This window comes from Arvicanthis niloticus, chromosome 1, assembly GCF_011762505.2.
Source record: "Arvicanthis niloticus isolate mArvNil1 chromosome 1, mArvNil1.pat.X, whole genome shotgun sequence".
Lineage (NCBI taxonomy): Eukaryota > Metazoa > Chordata > Mammalia > Rodentia > Muridae > Arvicanthis > Arvicanthis niloticus.
Genome location: NC_047658.1, coordinates 35793434 through 35810857, shown reverse-complemented (window position 1 = coordinate 35810857; position 17424 = coordinate 35793434). Strand labels below are relative to the sequence as shown.

Here is a 17424-nt window from a genome sequence, read left to right as displayed (position 1 = left end):
TCTCTGCTTCTGCTCTCTAATAACGCCGGTGTCTCTGCTTCTGCTCTCTGATGACGCCCGTGTCTCAGCACTTTGGTTTTCCCCTCCTTCTATGTTCTACCTGCTGCTGCTCAAGATTCTTCTTTTCATTCAGTTGTTATGTGTTTGACCATGATGAGTGCTGGCCTGATTTCTTTTGGGTTCCTTTTATGCTCTACTCAGCCTCTTAAGTCTATATTTATATTTTTTGCTAAATTTGAGAAAGTTTTTAGCCATTGCTTCCTCAAATACTTTCACTCTTCATCTTCTTTCTTTCACATCCTTTTGTTTCTGAGACTCAACACAAATATCTCTAGGTATTTCATTATCATCTTATGTTCGCCATAAGCTTTATTCTCATTTTCTAAGATACTTTTTTCTTTGACCTTATGGTTCAGATTGGAAGTTTTCATTCCACCTTCAGGACACCCATTCTCTCTGTGTCTCTCTGCTCTGCCTGTGTGTTTCTAACCTCAGTTACTCTATTTTTCTGTTCCAGTTTTCCGCTGAGCTTCTTTTGTATCAGCTATTTCTTGCTGTGAACATCTCCATTCTCCTTCATTTCAGGGACAGTCCTCGTTGCTTTATGGTGCCTTGGTATAGGAGTGATTTTAAAAGCCATCTCAGAACATTCCAGAATTCTGGGCTACACCACCTCAGGCTCAGCATCTACCATGTTTCTTTTCTTCTTAGAGCTAAGAATTTCTTAGATTTTTGGTACGGCTGATGCGTTTTTAACAGAATAAGAGAGAGTTTATTCTGGGCCATAAGCTACCATGGCTCAGAAGAATCTTGGATAGATTTTCCCCTGAATGACATGATCCACTGTAGAAGTTCTTTGTAGTCAGAAAATGAAAGTCATAAATCAAGACATTTACACATGGTAGTGACATCAGGTGGATGAGTTACAGGGAAGTAGGGAGAACTCTGCTGTAGGCCCTAGTTTTTTTTGTGGTGACCTTCTTAACATTGGAGATTATAGACACTTGTAGAATTTAATTTGTTCCAAAGGTTTTAAAAATAGACAAAGTAATGTTCTACACTTCGGGCATTACTTAGTGAAACTCTAAGTGGAGGAAGGAGGTATCAGTTTTTCTTGTCAGCTATAGGGCATGTCCAGACTTTTCATACAGTTTTCACTAATACCTTAAAGACAAGGGCTCTTGTTATTGCAGGAGGGGCAGTGAAGCTCCAGTTCTCTGAGTGTCCTCCACCACAGATGAAAGCTTATTACTGCTGAGTTAAGACTTAAGTCCTGTACCCTGGTATGGCCCTTTCTAGCATCATCTTAACCATTTACAGGAAAGAGGTCTCCTTTTCATCTGATAAAATCAAAAGTCAGACCCTCACTGGAATTGTGATGATGGGACTTGATTTCTCCATTTTGCTAAAATTTTGGCAAGCTACTGTTTATAAGTTATTTTTCTAGAGAGAATGAGAGTTCTTGGGAGTTATTTTGGCTTCACCTATATCTGTGGTACAGCATTCTGTGGAACACACTTTAGAATATGTGCGACAAAGAGAAAAGCCTGGGTCATTAGTCATGTGTCATTATTCCTGGCACAGGGAGTCACCTGTCACTCCTGTGGCATCTCTGCACCTTTCATAGTCAACATGCTTTTATGTGTTATGTGGAGTTACTTGTCCAGCTTAGAAGGACTAATGATGTATAGGCAACTTGGGCTGCCACAAGAAGACACCATAGCCTTCATGTTTTTAAGCAGACATTAGTTTTATCCTTTAGAGTCCTGAAGGACTCTTGGAAGTCCAAGATTACGTTTGTGACTAGTTTGGTTACATAGTGAGAGACTTGAGACTTGTCTGCTATATACTTCTTTACTGTATTCATAGAAGAGGAGTAGAGTGCAAAAAATAGAGAGACTGGAATGCTTGCACATACCTGGGCACCCACAAAAGAGCTGGGAGGGACTTGGGCTGGAGGCAGCTTTGTTCTCTCCTTGTTTTGAAATGGCTGTCGTCTGTTAGATGATATCTAAACAGTTCATCACCACTTGAAACGTATAGCTATCTTAGTTATTTGTGTGTATGCTCTCATAGTACTGATATCCATACATCTAAGTGATTGAGCTGCAATGGGCCAGTTTGGGCTATTTAACAAGATCCTGTCTCAAAACAGTCTGACTAGTTACTTTCTGATCAATCACAAGGAAACCTCAACATGAACTTTATCCCCCAAATTGTTCGGGAAGCTCTTGGGTTGCATAGGTACTAGGTCTGCCTCTTTGCTTGGGATAGGCTGGCCCATGGAGACAGCAATACATGCAAGTGAATTTCCATGGTTGTGAGCAGTCTTAGCATCCATAATAACATTAGTCAGAATGTTCTTTTTTTATTTTATCTTTTATTTGTATCTCATAAACTCTTTGACATAGAGTTCTGTGGGATAAGTGAAACTATGTTACAAGGAATGTGAAAAGCTATTAGCAGGCTCATAAGGTTAAGCCCAGCTCTTCTTCCTATATCATATCCTGGCTAATTCATTCAGCAATTGCAGGTCACAAAGTTAATTATCCACCAATGCAGACGGATAGCCTGTGCACACTCTCTTACAACTTAAGAGATGTACAGAGCTGAGGAGGCTGAGATCAACCCAGACTGTTCAGGAGAAGTAGGGATGGGCAAATTCCAATACACAGCAAAGGAAGATGGAAAGAAAGCTCGATTGTGCTGTGCTGGAAGTTGGCTCTCTACTATGAGCTTGTAATGGAGATGAGGTGCTCCCTGATGCATCTTGAGTTTAATTTTTGATAGTAACATTTCACCAAAAAGCCCTGGTCCACTTATATTGGCACGAGAAGCCAGGGGATCTGAGGGGCTCTAAAGAATGGTATGTACCTCTTTTCTTGTGTTTCCAACTGTTAATTGTATTTAATTATGTGCCTTTTACTGTGTTTGTAAATGATTACTCAAAGTGGTTCTTTATTTTGTAATTGTTTGTAATGGAGATGGGCATAGTCCTTTAGCCCTGCCTCCCCGAATGTCAGTAAACCATTTTAACCTTACAGAAATCCAGTATTAATTTCAGTATGCCAGTCAGTAAGGTTCATGTACCCTGCACATGGGGCTGTGAGACAGCATTTGAGACCTAAGCTTTTCCAACTAACAAATGGTTCATGCATCTGTGATGCTCAAGAATCTGTGAGGGAGGGAGCCACAGACACCACTCATTTCTCTCCCTCAGTGCCTGCCTCCATCAGGACTGAGCCTTTCTCTTAAACTTAACCTTCTTATTTTTATTACAGTTTTAATTTATTTCTGTGTGAGCACGCATGCGCACATTCATATGCAAACATGTACCACAGCATACATGTGGCAATCTTAGGACAACTTGATGTTCGTTCCCTCTTCTACCCTGTGGGTCTTCAGAATCAAACTTAGGGTTTCACATTTGGTGGAAAGTACCTTTACCCTCTGAGCCACCTTGATGGCTCCATAGCCATTTTGTATGCGACAAATAACAAAACAAAACACCCGAAAACAGAAATGCATTGGAGATTGAGGCTATTTTAAAGACTCTTGGTTGAAAATGGACTCTTTAAGTTACAATTACAAAATAAAGAACCACTTTGAGTAATCATTTACAAACACAGTAAAAGGCACATAATTAAATACAATTAACAGTTGGAAACACAAGAAAAGAGCTACATACCATTTAAAAGCAAGAATCAAGTAAAATTAGTGGAAATGAGAAATAGTCATCAAATTAAAAAACTCAGTAGAGGCATAGGATGCCAGGTGAGATGCACTTGATGGAGCAGAAGCAATTTCCTGCCTGACTCAGAGGGAAGTAGGAAAGACTAGTAAACAGAAATTGCAAAGATGTAACATTGGCATCTCTGCGTCCGGTCTTCCCAGATGCTTCCTGTGTGTGAGTAGTCCTTGAGAGAAGGCACCATTAAGTTTAGATCAGGTAAATTGTAGATTTATATAATGTCCAAGGTCACCCATAAAACAGGTCGAGAAGGCTGAATTCTTATCAGGAGACACTGGGCTCCTACCTTTGCCTAGTCAGCAGGGGTTCCACACCTTGGCTGGCACCGTGGAAAGCAGCAATAGAAAGAATGAAGAGAAAGCATTAAAAAATGTCTTTATAAAACTGGCAAAGGTTCAACTTTCGTATAAATAGGAAAGTGAACATGTTTTAGAATGTATTAAGTCACATGAGGGAAGGCAGATGTTCTGGCCAGTTCAGTGAACAAGCCAAACCAGTACAGATTTACATAGTATAAAAAGATTTGGAAATGAACATTAAAATTGTTTATCTACAATGGGCAGGGAGGCAAAGCTTTACCAATTAAGCCATTCCCAAAAAGCTCAGTTTTCTACATCTGTCAATTGCCTACAGTCTACAAACAGCTGCAGAATAGCCCACACTGTCAACAGAGTGGGAGCAGCTAACTCCTGTGTGTGTTGTGGGGGAAGGAGAGCTTTCCACTGAAACAGTGCTTTCTATATAGAAGACATGATCCACAAGACTTGCTGAGAATTTAATAATATCAGTATAAAGCATAAATCCTCAGGTTCAGGAGACGTGAGTCTGAGGAGCGATGTGTAATAAGAAAGGAGCCAAAGAAATGCTGAGCAAATAAAATTGCAGAAGGCTGAAGCCAAAAGAGGGTCTGTTAAAAAAAAAAAAAAAAAAAAAAAAAAAAAAAGGAAAAAGATAACCAGATGAGGGAGGAATGGCAATTAGACGGAATCGGAGCTTTTAAAGGCAACAGTAGAAGCCCAAACTATCATAATACGTTTAAACATTCAAAGAAAATAATAGTCAGTCTAGAATTCTGTCCCAAGGCAACCCTTTTTATACTGACAGTAAAATCAAGACATTCCCAGGGAAACAAAACCGAAGAAATGCGGGATGCACAGTGCCATAAACTAAATGACCAGAAGATAAATTTAGAAATGAGGCATGAGAAAAGTAGGCAAAGTAAATAAATTTAAAAATCAGGTAAAATGGTGGTGGTGGGGGTAGCTTATTATAAACAATCTGGAATGTAGAAGATAATAAAGGCGAATTTAATGTTAAAAACGAAGGGTGGAAGAGTAGCTTGGACACAGAATGTCTGCTTAGTGTATAACAAGGCTGTAGGTTCAAAACCACCAGTAGCCCAAAAGCAGGGGTAGAATTAAAGTACTGGAAAAGAGTTGTGTGAGAGGCAGTGTTTATGCAGTGCATGGAGTAAAATGCTCATCCAGCTGCCCAGGAAGACCGTAGAGACACCAGCTTTAGCAAAATATATAACTTAGAGATTATTTAATACAACCAACAGAAATGGGCATTGTATATTTATCCTCCATCTGGGTAGTGAGAGGGGAAAGAGCAAAGAAAATAAAATCGGCTAGAGAAAGGAGGGAATACAGTGAGTGGGTTAGTCAGCATTGGATGGCAGAAGCAGATCATCGAAGTTAATCACCTAAAACCTTATAAGATTAGTCATCTGGTTAAACAAATAAACAAACAAAAGACAAAAAAAAAAAAACAGAAATCTCTCGGCAACAACTGAAGCAGAAAAATCTGTAAGCTATTTAGTAAGAACTTAAATATTATATCACAAGAGACGAAAGCAAAAGCAGAAAAGATGTCCCATGAAAAGCAAATATCCAAGGAAGTAAATACCCAAGTAAACATTGTAAATCTTTAACAAGTTTGTTTTGCATTCAAAAGTATAAAAGAATGTTCCATTCAATACTTACATTAGAAAGGATTTAAAGAGAAAATTTGTGATTTGAATACCAATCTCAAGGGATCAATGGCATTTTTTTTTCAATGGTTGTAGATGATTCTACAACTATTCCACCCTGGTCAGGAAGGACAAAAGGAAGAGCACATCCCGTAGGATAGACTGGTGTTCTGCCTGGCCAGCCCATGCAGTAGTCATCCAGACTGTACCTAGGGCTTGAGCAAGCCTCATGGTGCTCACTCTCCTGAGCATTGGCAGCTGTCCTATCTCTCACCCTGTCTTACAAGTGCAGCCTCAGAAAAGAGACTTTTCTTAGTGGTGGCTGCTGGGTGTAAAAGCTTCCTAACAGTGGGAGAAAAAAGTAGAACAAGTCAAATGTATTCCAAACAGGAAGAAGAAAGGGACAAAAAGGGCTGTGTGAGTGGAAGCAGAGAGCTGAGACTAAAGGAGAAAAGGCTATAAAAAGTCAAGAGAAGAGAACCAGTAGATGCTCGTAGTCAAAAGAGTTCCAGGTCATTACCAAACCTCCAGGCCCTGGTCTCAGAACCCAGTCTGAGAACTCTTAACACTGGCTAAGTTCTAATGGCCCAGATATGTAAGCCCTACACAGAGACTAATATTTGAATCCTCAGGCAGCTCATTGGCAACATATTCAGTGTCCAAGAGTGCTTTCTTTGACCTGTTCATCCTTTCCCTCCTATCCCAGGCTCTTTCTAGAAAGTCAGAATTGAAACTATATGGTACACAACCTTTTCACATTTGCTTTTTTTCCCTTTAGTAGTATGTATTTTTGATATATCTATGTCTTCTGATGGCTTGGTATCTTATTTCATTTGACACTGAATAACCTTCAGTGGTTTGAAGTTTCTATGGCTTATTCGCTTGCCTACTGAAAAGCATACCCATTTCTTCCAAACTTTGGCAACTGTGAGTAGAGCTGATCTCAACAGTTGCATACTTTTGTAGATACAAGTCTTCCACTCCGTTGGGTAAAGGCTAGGAGGGAATTGTTAGATTTATTGATAAGAGTGTGTTTAGTTGGGTAAGAAACTTCCAAACTCTCTCAACGTTACTGTTCTATATTCCTATCAGCAAAGAGCGGGAGGGCTTTTCTATACCTCCATGATCTTACCAACATTTGCTGTTGTCAACCGTCTGGATTTTGGGTATGTAGTGGTGTCTCATTGTTTAATTTGTATATTCTAGATTATATTGTAGGGAACATCTCTGTTATGCTCATTGGTATTTTTTCTCGTTGGTGATATGTCTGTTAAATTGTCTGGCCCATCTTTTCAGTGGAGTAGTTTCTATATATATGCCTGATAAACACAATGCCATGAAGATAGCAAATTTTCTCAAGCAAAATTTAATGTTATTACAACTAAAGTTCCAACAGGATCTTGGCAGGTACCATCATCTGTTTCTGGCATCACCCGGAAGGCTAAGGAAATACTTCTTGGATAGTCAATGAGTATGGTATGTGGCAAAAAATAAAACTGATACTTGCCATCATAAAAAAATTTCTAGAAACCACATAATTTTAAATAATAAGAAAAGTAAAAGGATAAAAAACAAGAAAAGAATAAAGTATCATCATTCATTGATTATTTTTTCAAGGAGTCTACACAAAATGTATTTGATAGGGCAAAATAATAAAAATATGAAATATATATTTCATTCTCTTACAACAAACAATTAGAAAATGTGATGGGATGGTTTTCATGGCCAGCATCTGTAGATGTTAAAGATTATCTGTATACACTGGGAAAAAAAAAAAAAAAACTTGCTAAATGTCTAGTTACATTGTGTGTGCCTAGTAAACACAATGCCATGAAGACAGCAAATATTCTCAAGCAAAATTTAATGTTATTACAACTAAAGTCCCAACAGAATTTTATGTGACTGGACCAATAGATACTTAGATTTACAATATGGAGCAAAAGCTCAACTAGGTAAGAGAAGTTTAATGAGAAAGAAACAATTTGAAAGGCATGCCCTGTTAGGTGCAAACACGTTCCTCTTGCTAATGATGTTCAGCTGGACACAATCTGAAACACGCAGAAGCGTTGTGAACGCTGGATATTTAGAAGATTTTTAGAACTCTTAATCTCTTACTCTCTTACCCTCTCTCTTATCCTCTTGCCTCTCTGTCCCCTCTCCCCCCTTTCTCTCTCTCCACGTGGTCATGGCCGGCCTCTACTTTCTCACTCTCTCTCTGCCTCTACTACCCTCCTGGCTCCCCTCCCCATGCCCTCAATAAACTCTAGTCTATACTTAAAAAAAAAAGAAAAGAAAAAGAAGATTTTTAGAACTTATCTAATGTTAAATCACATTGTAATTATCACAGAAACATAGATGGTATTATATTGAATTTAATGTGTAATTGGAAAAGAAAGGATACTTCAAAATAAATGGCATTCTTTATGTTTATGGCATATTAGGGGAGATATGAGTGTAAAAAGATCACTGAAATGAAATCAATGGTGTGCCCGACATCTTCCATAGCTACTTCATCCCATTTGAAGGGGAGGGGATGGGCCAGCCAACTCCACTCATTTAAAAGGAATCCCCAAACAGTACAACTTTTATTATTTCTAAACTTCATGATGTATCTTAAGTTAGTGACCCTACATAGCTGTTATTTTGTATCTTCTGATCTATCCCCCACGGATTTCCTTCTCTCTGAAACCTTTCTGTCCTTTGTAGCCACAGTTTTATTTTATCCTCTTTTCTTTCCTTTTTTTTTTTTTTTTTTTTTTGAATCATATCATTTATTATACCATCTTAATTTATGTAAACTACTTCCCATGATACCATTGTTGAAGTCTGGCAAGTCAGGTCTTTTTAACATCTGACTTAACCTTTTATTTTTATTCTTTTAATTTTTATTTGTTTACATTCAAATGCTGTTCCTGACCCCCCCTCCTTGAGACCCCCATCCACCCTCCCCTTCTCCTCTGAGACGGTGCTCCCCACTCCTGGGTATTTCCCCAACCCTGGGTATCCCTATATCTTTGACACTGGTGGTCAAATCTCTGCCAGAGTAGGCGCATCCTCTCCCACTGAGGTCAGACTAAGCAGCCCTGCTGGGGAATGGATACCACAGCATAGTCAGGCTACGGCTTTAGGGAGAGCTTCCACTCCAGTTGTTGGGGGCTCACATAGAGATTGAGCTGCACATCTGCTACATATGTGCCGGGGTCCTCGTTCCAGGTGGTGTGTGTTCTTTGGTTGATGGTTCAGTCTCTGAGAGCTCCCTAGAGGTCCAGATTAGTTGACTCTGTTGATCTTTCTGTGGAGTTCCTATCCCACTCAGTGCCTTCAATCCTTCCCACAACTCTTCCATAAGAGTCCTTGACCTCCACCCAATGATTGTCTGTGGGTTGTGGGTATCTGCATCTGTCTGAGTCAGCTTCTAGGTGAAGACTCTCAGAGGACAGCCATTCTAGGCTCCTGTCTGCGAGCATAACTGAGTATCATTAACAGTGTCAGGGATTGGGTTATTCTCTTCTTTGAGTGCAGTCTTCTGAACATTTTCTTTCTGTGTTTCAGTCATAACTTCTAAGACATTGGTTTACAACCTGTGGGTCATGTCCCCTTTGGAGTCAAATGACCCTTTCACAGGGGTTGCCTAAGACCATTGGAAAACAGATAGTTAATAGTAGCAAAATTATAGTTATGATGTAGCAAAAAAATAATTTTATGATTAAGGTTTGCCACAACATGAGGAACTTCATTAAAGAGCTGCAACATTAGGAAGGTTGTGAACCAGTGTCCTAAGATCTTTAGGTAGAAATGACCGTGAAAATTTGGTGATATTCAAATTTCTGGCTGTGTGATGTGATAGGCTGCCTGGATAGCTGATTGTAAACACTGAGAATAAAAAAGTAAAACTAAAATTTATATAAAATTTATCTATTACAGTTTATTTTATGGAGACCTGAATATGGACCTGTTTTATATCATGAAAGCTTAACTTTATATCTTAACATGTTATTAAAAACTACTTTTTCTCTTTCTTTAGAAATAAATGGTGCCTTAAAGTTACTGTGTTCTGAGACAGATGGATTGCCTCCCTTCCTGATGTTTTTGTTGTTTTAGATAAATCATACTTTCATCTTTATTTTTAACTTGGAGCTCAGAGGGAATGAGCTGATTTCTCATGAGACCTCATTTATCAGGAGTCATTCTTAACCCACATGATAAATTTTACATATCAGTATCTGTATTTATATACCTGGTGTATAGCAGTACAGTGTGCCTTGATGTCTTTTAAAATTCTTTATTAGTTCCTGGATACAGTTTCATTCTGGTGAACATTTGCCTCATGGTGTTGGTCTTGTTTGAGCCTTGTAGAGATTGCTGCTACCCCACTGTTTTTCTTAGGTCGGTGACTCTTCCTCCACAGATGATATGGTCACTTTTCACCTTCCTGGCATAAAATTGGTCTCCCATGCTTTGCAGTAAATGTCAATGCTATAGAGAAAGCTGAAGTGACTAGGACAAGATTCTCTTTGATGCGGAACCAGGTACTCTGTCAGAGCTGAGAGGATATTCATAAGAGAGGTGTTCATAAGAGAGATCCATGAGTCCTGTCTTATGCTATCTAGCTAAGTGCTGAGGATTCTCTTTTCTTACATTTTTACTGGTTCTGAAAACAGAATTTGGAGTCCCATGGGCACCTTCAGTTTGCTTCCAAGACCCTTTCCCCACATAACTCTTTGGGGCTAGACCTACACACTGCAGAGTCCAGCTCCCCAAAGCTTCCATGGTCCAGTTTGCCCTGCATGTATAATACAACTATGCCCTCTGCCAGGGACATAGATAACTTCATTTTTATCTACAGAGCTCTGCCTAACTCACCTGACCATCCCAACATAGAAAACCCCAATCAGAATATTTGATTTAAAATTTCCTCATCATCTTTTCTGTGGTTAGAAGGGAGGACAAGGCTCAGAGCTCTCCTCATACTAAGTTCAGGTTCATGTCCTCCTTGGCTGGGGGAGAGTTGAGGCAGCCTGGAAAGGCAGCTCTTGATGGGACTATGGGACCAGATCTGAGGTCATCAAGAACTATGCACAGGCATTGCATTTCCAGTCATTGGCAGGGGGTGGGGAAGGGAGATGTCGATTGTACTTTTTTCAATACAAACAAAGGCAGAGGAAAGAGTGAAGTGGAACCCTTTAGAACAGTTCTCAATCTGTGGGTCAAGACCCCTTTGGCAAACCTCTGTCTTTAAAAATATTTACATATAATTTTTCATTGTAGTGAAATTATAGTTATGAAGTAGCAGTAAAAATAATTTAATGGTCGGGAGTCACCACAACACGAGGAACCATATTAAAGGTGGCAGCATTAGGAAGGTTGAGAACCTCTGCTCTAGACTGTCATGAGCTGTCCTCCAATGTTATCAGTATCAACAGCTTTGAGGATGAAGATTCCTACACACCTACTATTGTGTTCTGGTGTCTATGGGGGCAGCTCTACTGCACAAGGCTGGGCCATGTGGTTACCTGTTCAGATTCAGAGCCACCGAGGGCCAGGATTGTCTCTGGATACTTGAGAGAGAGAGAGAGAGAGAGAGAGAGAGAGAGAGAGAGAGAGAGAGAGAGAGAGAGAGAGAGAGAGAGAGAGAGAGAGAGAGAGAGAGAGAGAGAGAGAGAGAAGCTATTTTTAAACTCAGAGCGTTGCCACAGGCTTTTTCTTTTCAAACATCTTTTATCTAGGCTTAATGTTCAGAACAGATAAAGTGGTATTAGCACAAATCTCCTTCACAGCTTTACTTTTGTATCATTTGTTGATGAAATCAATTTGGCTATAAGATGGAACTGTGAAACTGCTACCTTGAACACAGTGGTCTGTTGGACAGCAGCTGCAGTGTTACAGTCCAGTCCATCTCAGTGCTCTGTTTGGATGGACTACACTCAGGAGTCATGGAGTCACCCAGGTTTGCTGTTGCTACTGGCAACAGTGTTTTTATCTTGTATGTAGCCCATTTCTCTTGTGGTCTTGAGAACTCTTCAATTAAATTGATCCGAATACTTGAAGGAAAAGCTTTTAGTAACTGCTTCTTTTCATAATTGAATCATGGATCTAACAGATGCCTGTGGTGGTATTTATTATAAATATAAAAATCAGTCAGAAGAAAACCCCAAACTTAAAATACACAAAAAACCTCTGGGCTTTTAGTACACATCTGAAACCTTGTGTGGATGTTGTGGATCATCAAGCTTGGTAAGGACAGAGGTTCACTATGAGAAACTGTAGGCACAAACGTGAACTTTATAAAAGGGCAGTGGCAGGCTGGAGGTTTATGTGGTGAATCATGTGTAAGAGATTCAAATGGGTGTGCATTCAGGGGAAGAGAAGATCCTGTTAACATTTTTTTTTTTTCACCCAGAAAGGAGAATAATGAGCCACACGAATACATGGGTTATCTTTGAAGAGCTAAAACTTGAGACTCAGTCATTTGAACGTGGGTTGGTTTTTATATCCATTTCCATACACAACAAAAAGAAAATAAACGATTTCTGAGATTCTGATGTGCTTCTGAAGAGCCTTGGGGTCTCAGAGAAAAAGCTGGAAAGTCATAATACCTTCCTGAGTCGGTGTGGAAACTGGACATCAGTCAGTCAGTCAGTCCCTTCCAACCACCATTTATAATGGGGCTCACTGGCAATCGTGTACAGATGTAGCCAAGTGCGTTTCCACCCTTTGTTTCTCCTGTGAAGTTTGGTGTAAAGACATGGATGTGTTCCAATCCATCTGTGATGAATGGCTTCCCTCCTTCCTTTTAAAAGTCAGCATATTTTTGTTTCATATTTAAGTCTTGTACATTTTCCCCTTGAATTTATTTTTTTCCTTGATGTAATAATTTAAATAAAAAGAATGAGAAATTCTTTTAATACACTGATGAGAGCATTGGCCATTGGCAGTAACAAAAGAACTGCTTCTTAGGAGATTTTACAGATGTGTCTTTCATCAGATACACAATCTTGGCTTGGTATAATGCACAGCTGTAGTCATAGCACTTGGGAGACTGAGGCAGGAGGATTTACAGTTCTTGGCTAGGCAAGGCTATACAGCAAAACACTGCCTACATTCTAAAACACACATTCTTCTAATGCCCATCTCTTGCAAACCCAGAGTGTACCTCTCCAGTATGGCTCCAGCTACTCTAGCTATCTGCATAGTGGATCACAGTGATTCTATTCTCCCTTCCCAGTTGAGAAGAAAAGTTTCTTCCCTCCCTCTTTCCCTCTATCCATTTTTTACCCTCATTTTTTCTAAAGCTCCCCAAGGACAGATGCGTGGGACTCTAGGTCTCTGGCCTTCATATAAATACCTCTCTCTGCCTTCACACTTGAATGGTTTCCTTCTGCTTAGACAATTCCTTTGTGTGGTTTCCTCTTTGGTCGTTCTCTCCCTCCCACTCTGGCTCTTGTCTTCCTGTCAATGACGTGGGCTCTGCTGGCCTTGTCCTTTGTGTGGCATTCATTCGTCACTTTTGGTCCACTTGTCTTCTGTGATGCTTACCGGCAGAACCTCCCACCATGCATTTAAAATTACTTCATCAACCACAGCTTTAATTTCTGTTTATTTCCCAGTTATAATATATTCTTGAATTTGGAGAGGATATTGCTTTTTTAAGAAGTAATTTTTTAATCTTTTTCATTGGAAGTTTACCCTTTTTACTTTCTTTTATTATTAAATGTTTTAAATACTTACTGGTGATTGTGTGGCTCCCAGGGAAGATGGATCATTGGTGCCTTGTGACTCTTGAGTTTTCTGATAAGGTACCACAGGCATAGAGCAGGGTGCCTGAGGTGCTGTCTGTATGGGCAGTCCCAGTTGGGGACCTTGGTTATCAAATTGTGCGGGACTTTGCTATGTGTAGCCAACATCTTGACTGGATGCCTGGGTTTTCTATTTAGTTATTTAGAGACTGTGGTGTGTGTGTGTGTGTGTGTGTGTGTGTGTGTGTGTACAAACTCGCAGAGACCAAGTAAGACACCCAGTACTTTCCTCTATCACTATCCACCTTACTGCCTTGTGACTGGTTCTCTCACTGAGCTGGAAGCTCACTGTTTTGCCTATGCTGGCTGACAGAGCTTTGGGAATCCCGCTGTCTCTGAACACCAGCTCTGTAGTTACAGGTGTGAGCAGCCGTACCTGACTTTTTCTGACGGTGCTGGGATCTTCATGAAATATCTCCCCATCCCTGTTGGTGTCTTCTTCAGGCAATTTATTTTTATTTACATAAAGGGTGGAGTTTTAAGGACACATAGAGTTGACTTTAATTTGCTATAGGAACAAGAAAATGACTACTATTAAGAAAGATTTTTGTTTTGTTTTGTTTTGTTTTGTTTTTTGTGTGTGTGTTTTTCAAGGAGTTCCAAAAGCAGGATGTAAAGGACCCTGGGAGGGAAACTGGGCAAAGCTTGGGTTTGGATGTGAGGCAGAAGGCACAGAAGAAGGCGAAAGCAGGCAGTCGTCTTTCCTTTGATTTCCTTTGGGTTGTTCAATGCTGAAGGACAAATGGGTTTACCATTGACTAAACATAAGTAATATAGCAGGGTTTGGTGGTAAGGAACAGTTTCCGCTTGTCAGCATTGGGGTGAGAGGACCCTGGGGATGAGAGCCTGATGGAGTAGGTGGAAGGGGTGTGGCTCCAATTTGGTTCATTTAGACTTGAAGGGGACTCTCAAAGCTTGGTGTGCTGGTTCAACCTGACACAGACTTGAATCATTTGAAGAAAGAACATCAATTGAGAAATTGCACCATCAGGTTGGCTTGTGGACATATCTCTCTGACATTTTCTTGAGTAATACTCGATGGTTGACCGCCCAGCCTACTATGGCTATGCTGCCTGTACTGGCTACTTTTATGTCAGTTTGACACAAGCTAGTCATCATAGAGGAGGAAGCCTCAGTTGAGATAATGCCCCCATAAAATCGGATCAGTGGAGCAGGGGCAGTCAGCCCATTGGCCGGGGCCACCCCTGGGCTGGTGGTTATGGGTTCTATGGGAAAGTGGACTGAGCAGCCGGTAAGTGGCACTCCTCTGTGGGCTCTGCAGCAGCCCCTGCCTCCAGGCTTCTGCCCTTTGTGAATTCCTGCCCTTACTGCCTTTGATGATGAGCTGTTATATGTAACTATGAGTGAAATAAACTCTTTTCTCCCCAAGTTGCATTTAGTCATGGTGTCTCATCACAGCAATAGTAACCCTAACTAAGACACTACCCTTGGGCACATGGTTGTATAAGGAAGCAAGCTAAGAGCCAAGGGAAGTAAGTAAACAGCATTACTCTGTAGTCTCTGCTTCAATCCTGGCTCCAGATTCCTGCCTTAAGTTCCTGCTTTGGTGATAGACTGTAACCTACAAACCACAGAAACCCTGTCCTCCCTAAGTTGCTGTTGGCCATGGTATTTATCATCAGAGCAGTAAGCAAGCTAAGGCACTTGCTCACTCTCTCTCTCTAGGAACTGCCCGATCTCAAAAGGGAAACCTCTGCAGGGTCATTGATGTCTCAGATCTCAAAACATAAAAATGTAGAAAACTTAAGAAATGATTGGCATCAGCTGTAAGTTTTAAAAGTTGCTTTATCTTTCCGGTATGTGTGTTTTCATTACTCCAATCATAACTCCTGCCTGTAGGAAGTTTAAATATAGGGAAGAAAGTTGGGGTATATTCATGTGCATCAGTCCCAAGGACTGACCATGTAAAATTCTTAATTTGCCATTCTCCCACCATCTATCACCACTGTTGCCTGAAAGCTCTGGGGCCTGCTGGTACCCAGATCCTGCACCTATGGTTTTAATCATTTAAAAAAAAAAATTTTTGTTGTTGTTGTTGTTAACACTAGTCAAGTGTGAATCCCATTCCAGAGACTGGAAGCAATCACTAATTCTGGGGTAGATTTTAATAGTGTACATATCTTGAGTCATTTATGCCCCTGTAAGTAGCCCCTTACTGATATTCCTTTAAATAGCCTTCCAAAAGAACTTACTAGTTCATTGAATTGGATTTCAGTGGTATCCTTACTTTAGTCTGTCCTAGGCCCCTTATCTAGGATGAGTAGATATTTGTTCACGTATCCCCAGGAATAGTATTACACAATGGCAGGGAATCCTGAACAGGGTAAGACAGAAGAAAGCTCCCTGAGAAAGAAGGCGAATAGGGATGTATGTGTTTATTCTCTCTGCTCTTGACTGTGCACACAAGGCTTTAAATTCTTGCCTTTTCTTTCCTATAACCTACAATTGTGAGCCAAAATCTACCTTTATTCTCTAAGTTGCTTCTGTCAGAGTACTTTAATCACAGCAACAAAAAGGAAACTCCAACACCACAATTGATATGAGATGGAAGAAGACATTGACTTTTCTATGAGAAGACCTTCCAGGTAAGCCACAGTTGCTCTCCCAGGCAGGTGTGAGAATGTCCAGCTACAAGCAGGAACCCTTCAAAAAGTTGCTACTCTTCTGACTGTTAAGCACAACTCTAAGGACACTGAGAAACCCACTGCCTGGAGGTGCTGACTCAAGAATCCTTTTTCTATTTCTAGTGCTGATGAACGCTTTGATGCCACATTCCACACCAATGTCTTGGTGAATGCTTCTGGGCATTGCCAGTATCTCCCTCCAGGTAAGGTCTTGGACTCCTTCCAGTGAGAAGATTTACGCACCTATGTGCATCAGTCCCAAGGACTGACCACCTGAGGGGAGGACTGGCTCCATGCTGAATTCCCACTCTCCCCTCCCTTCCCATCAGAACTCTCTCACATGTCTCTTCAACTCACTCTGGGTGTCATATCTGTAAGATATTGACATTACACTTCAGAATGTCTTTGACAGAGTCTGTCGTATGTTTTTACTAATGTTAATTCACACTCTTCTTTATGCCCATAAACATGATAGGCAGGCCTTTCTCCATCTCTTCCCAGCTGGCACAGTAACTTGAGAGGTATTGTAGTGCTCAGAAGATGGTGGACATTCTGAGTTCACATCTTGGGTTCATGCACTCAAGACTGCTCACAAGATAGATGCAAGGCCTGGTGCTCTCAAAGGAGCACCCACTGGTGACCTGTCAACTCATTTCTTTTCTCCTTCTTAACCTCCTGGTGGTAAAGAGCTTTATGGGGTTGATTTGTCTCCCTGCCTGTCATTACTGTGGGACTCACAGGATCCCAGAATGCTCGCTGAGCAGACCACAGCCTGAGAAACTGCTGCCCTCTGACACACATTCTAGGTGTGTTTTTAAGCATATAGGGATTAATTTTTTTCACCTTATCCTTTGATTTGTTAGTAGATTTTCAAGAATTATCTTCCTCATTGTAACTGCTTATAACAAATCTGTAACCCAAGTGCTACACTGTTACCACTATACTCGAAACACACTAACACCCTCTCAACACATGCAACCCATGAATATACAATGTCTCATAGCTACACAGGAATGCCTACCACACCCTTTTCCAGCATTCAGCCCCTCCTTATCTCCAAGCATAGCAAAGCTGACGTTGCCTATTGTTTACAGTGTTCTTCCTGTTAGCAGATGATAAGAATTCTATAGACAGAATCTGTGTTTGCTCACCTTATAATCCATCACTCCTCAGCCGCAGGTGGCTGCCTGTCAATAAATGAATGAGTAAGGGATTGAACCTAGCAGAGACAGATCCCTCTCGCTGATGTTTTTATTGATT

The 17424-nt window shown here is 40.6% G+C and overlaps 1 protein-coding gene across 1 annotated transcript in view; it reads left to right on the top strand.

Annotated features, from left to right (window-relative positions):
- The window catches only part of Chrna7 (cholinergic receptor nicotinic alpha 7 subunit), a 111793-nt gene that overhangs the window by 80573 nt on the left and 13796 nt on the right, over positions 1 to 17424 (top strand). The window contains exon 5 of the mRNA XM_034485640.2: positions 16288 to 16367. Coding sequence (XP_034341531.1) covers positions 16288 to 16367 — 80 coding nt within the window. The remainder of the gene's footprint in view (positions 1 to 16287; positions 16368 to 17424) is intronic.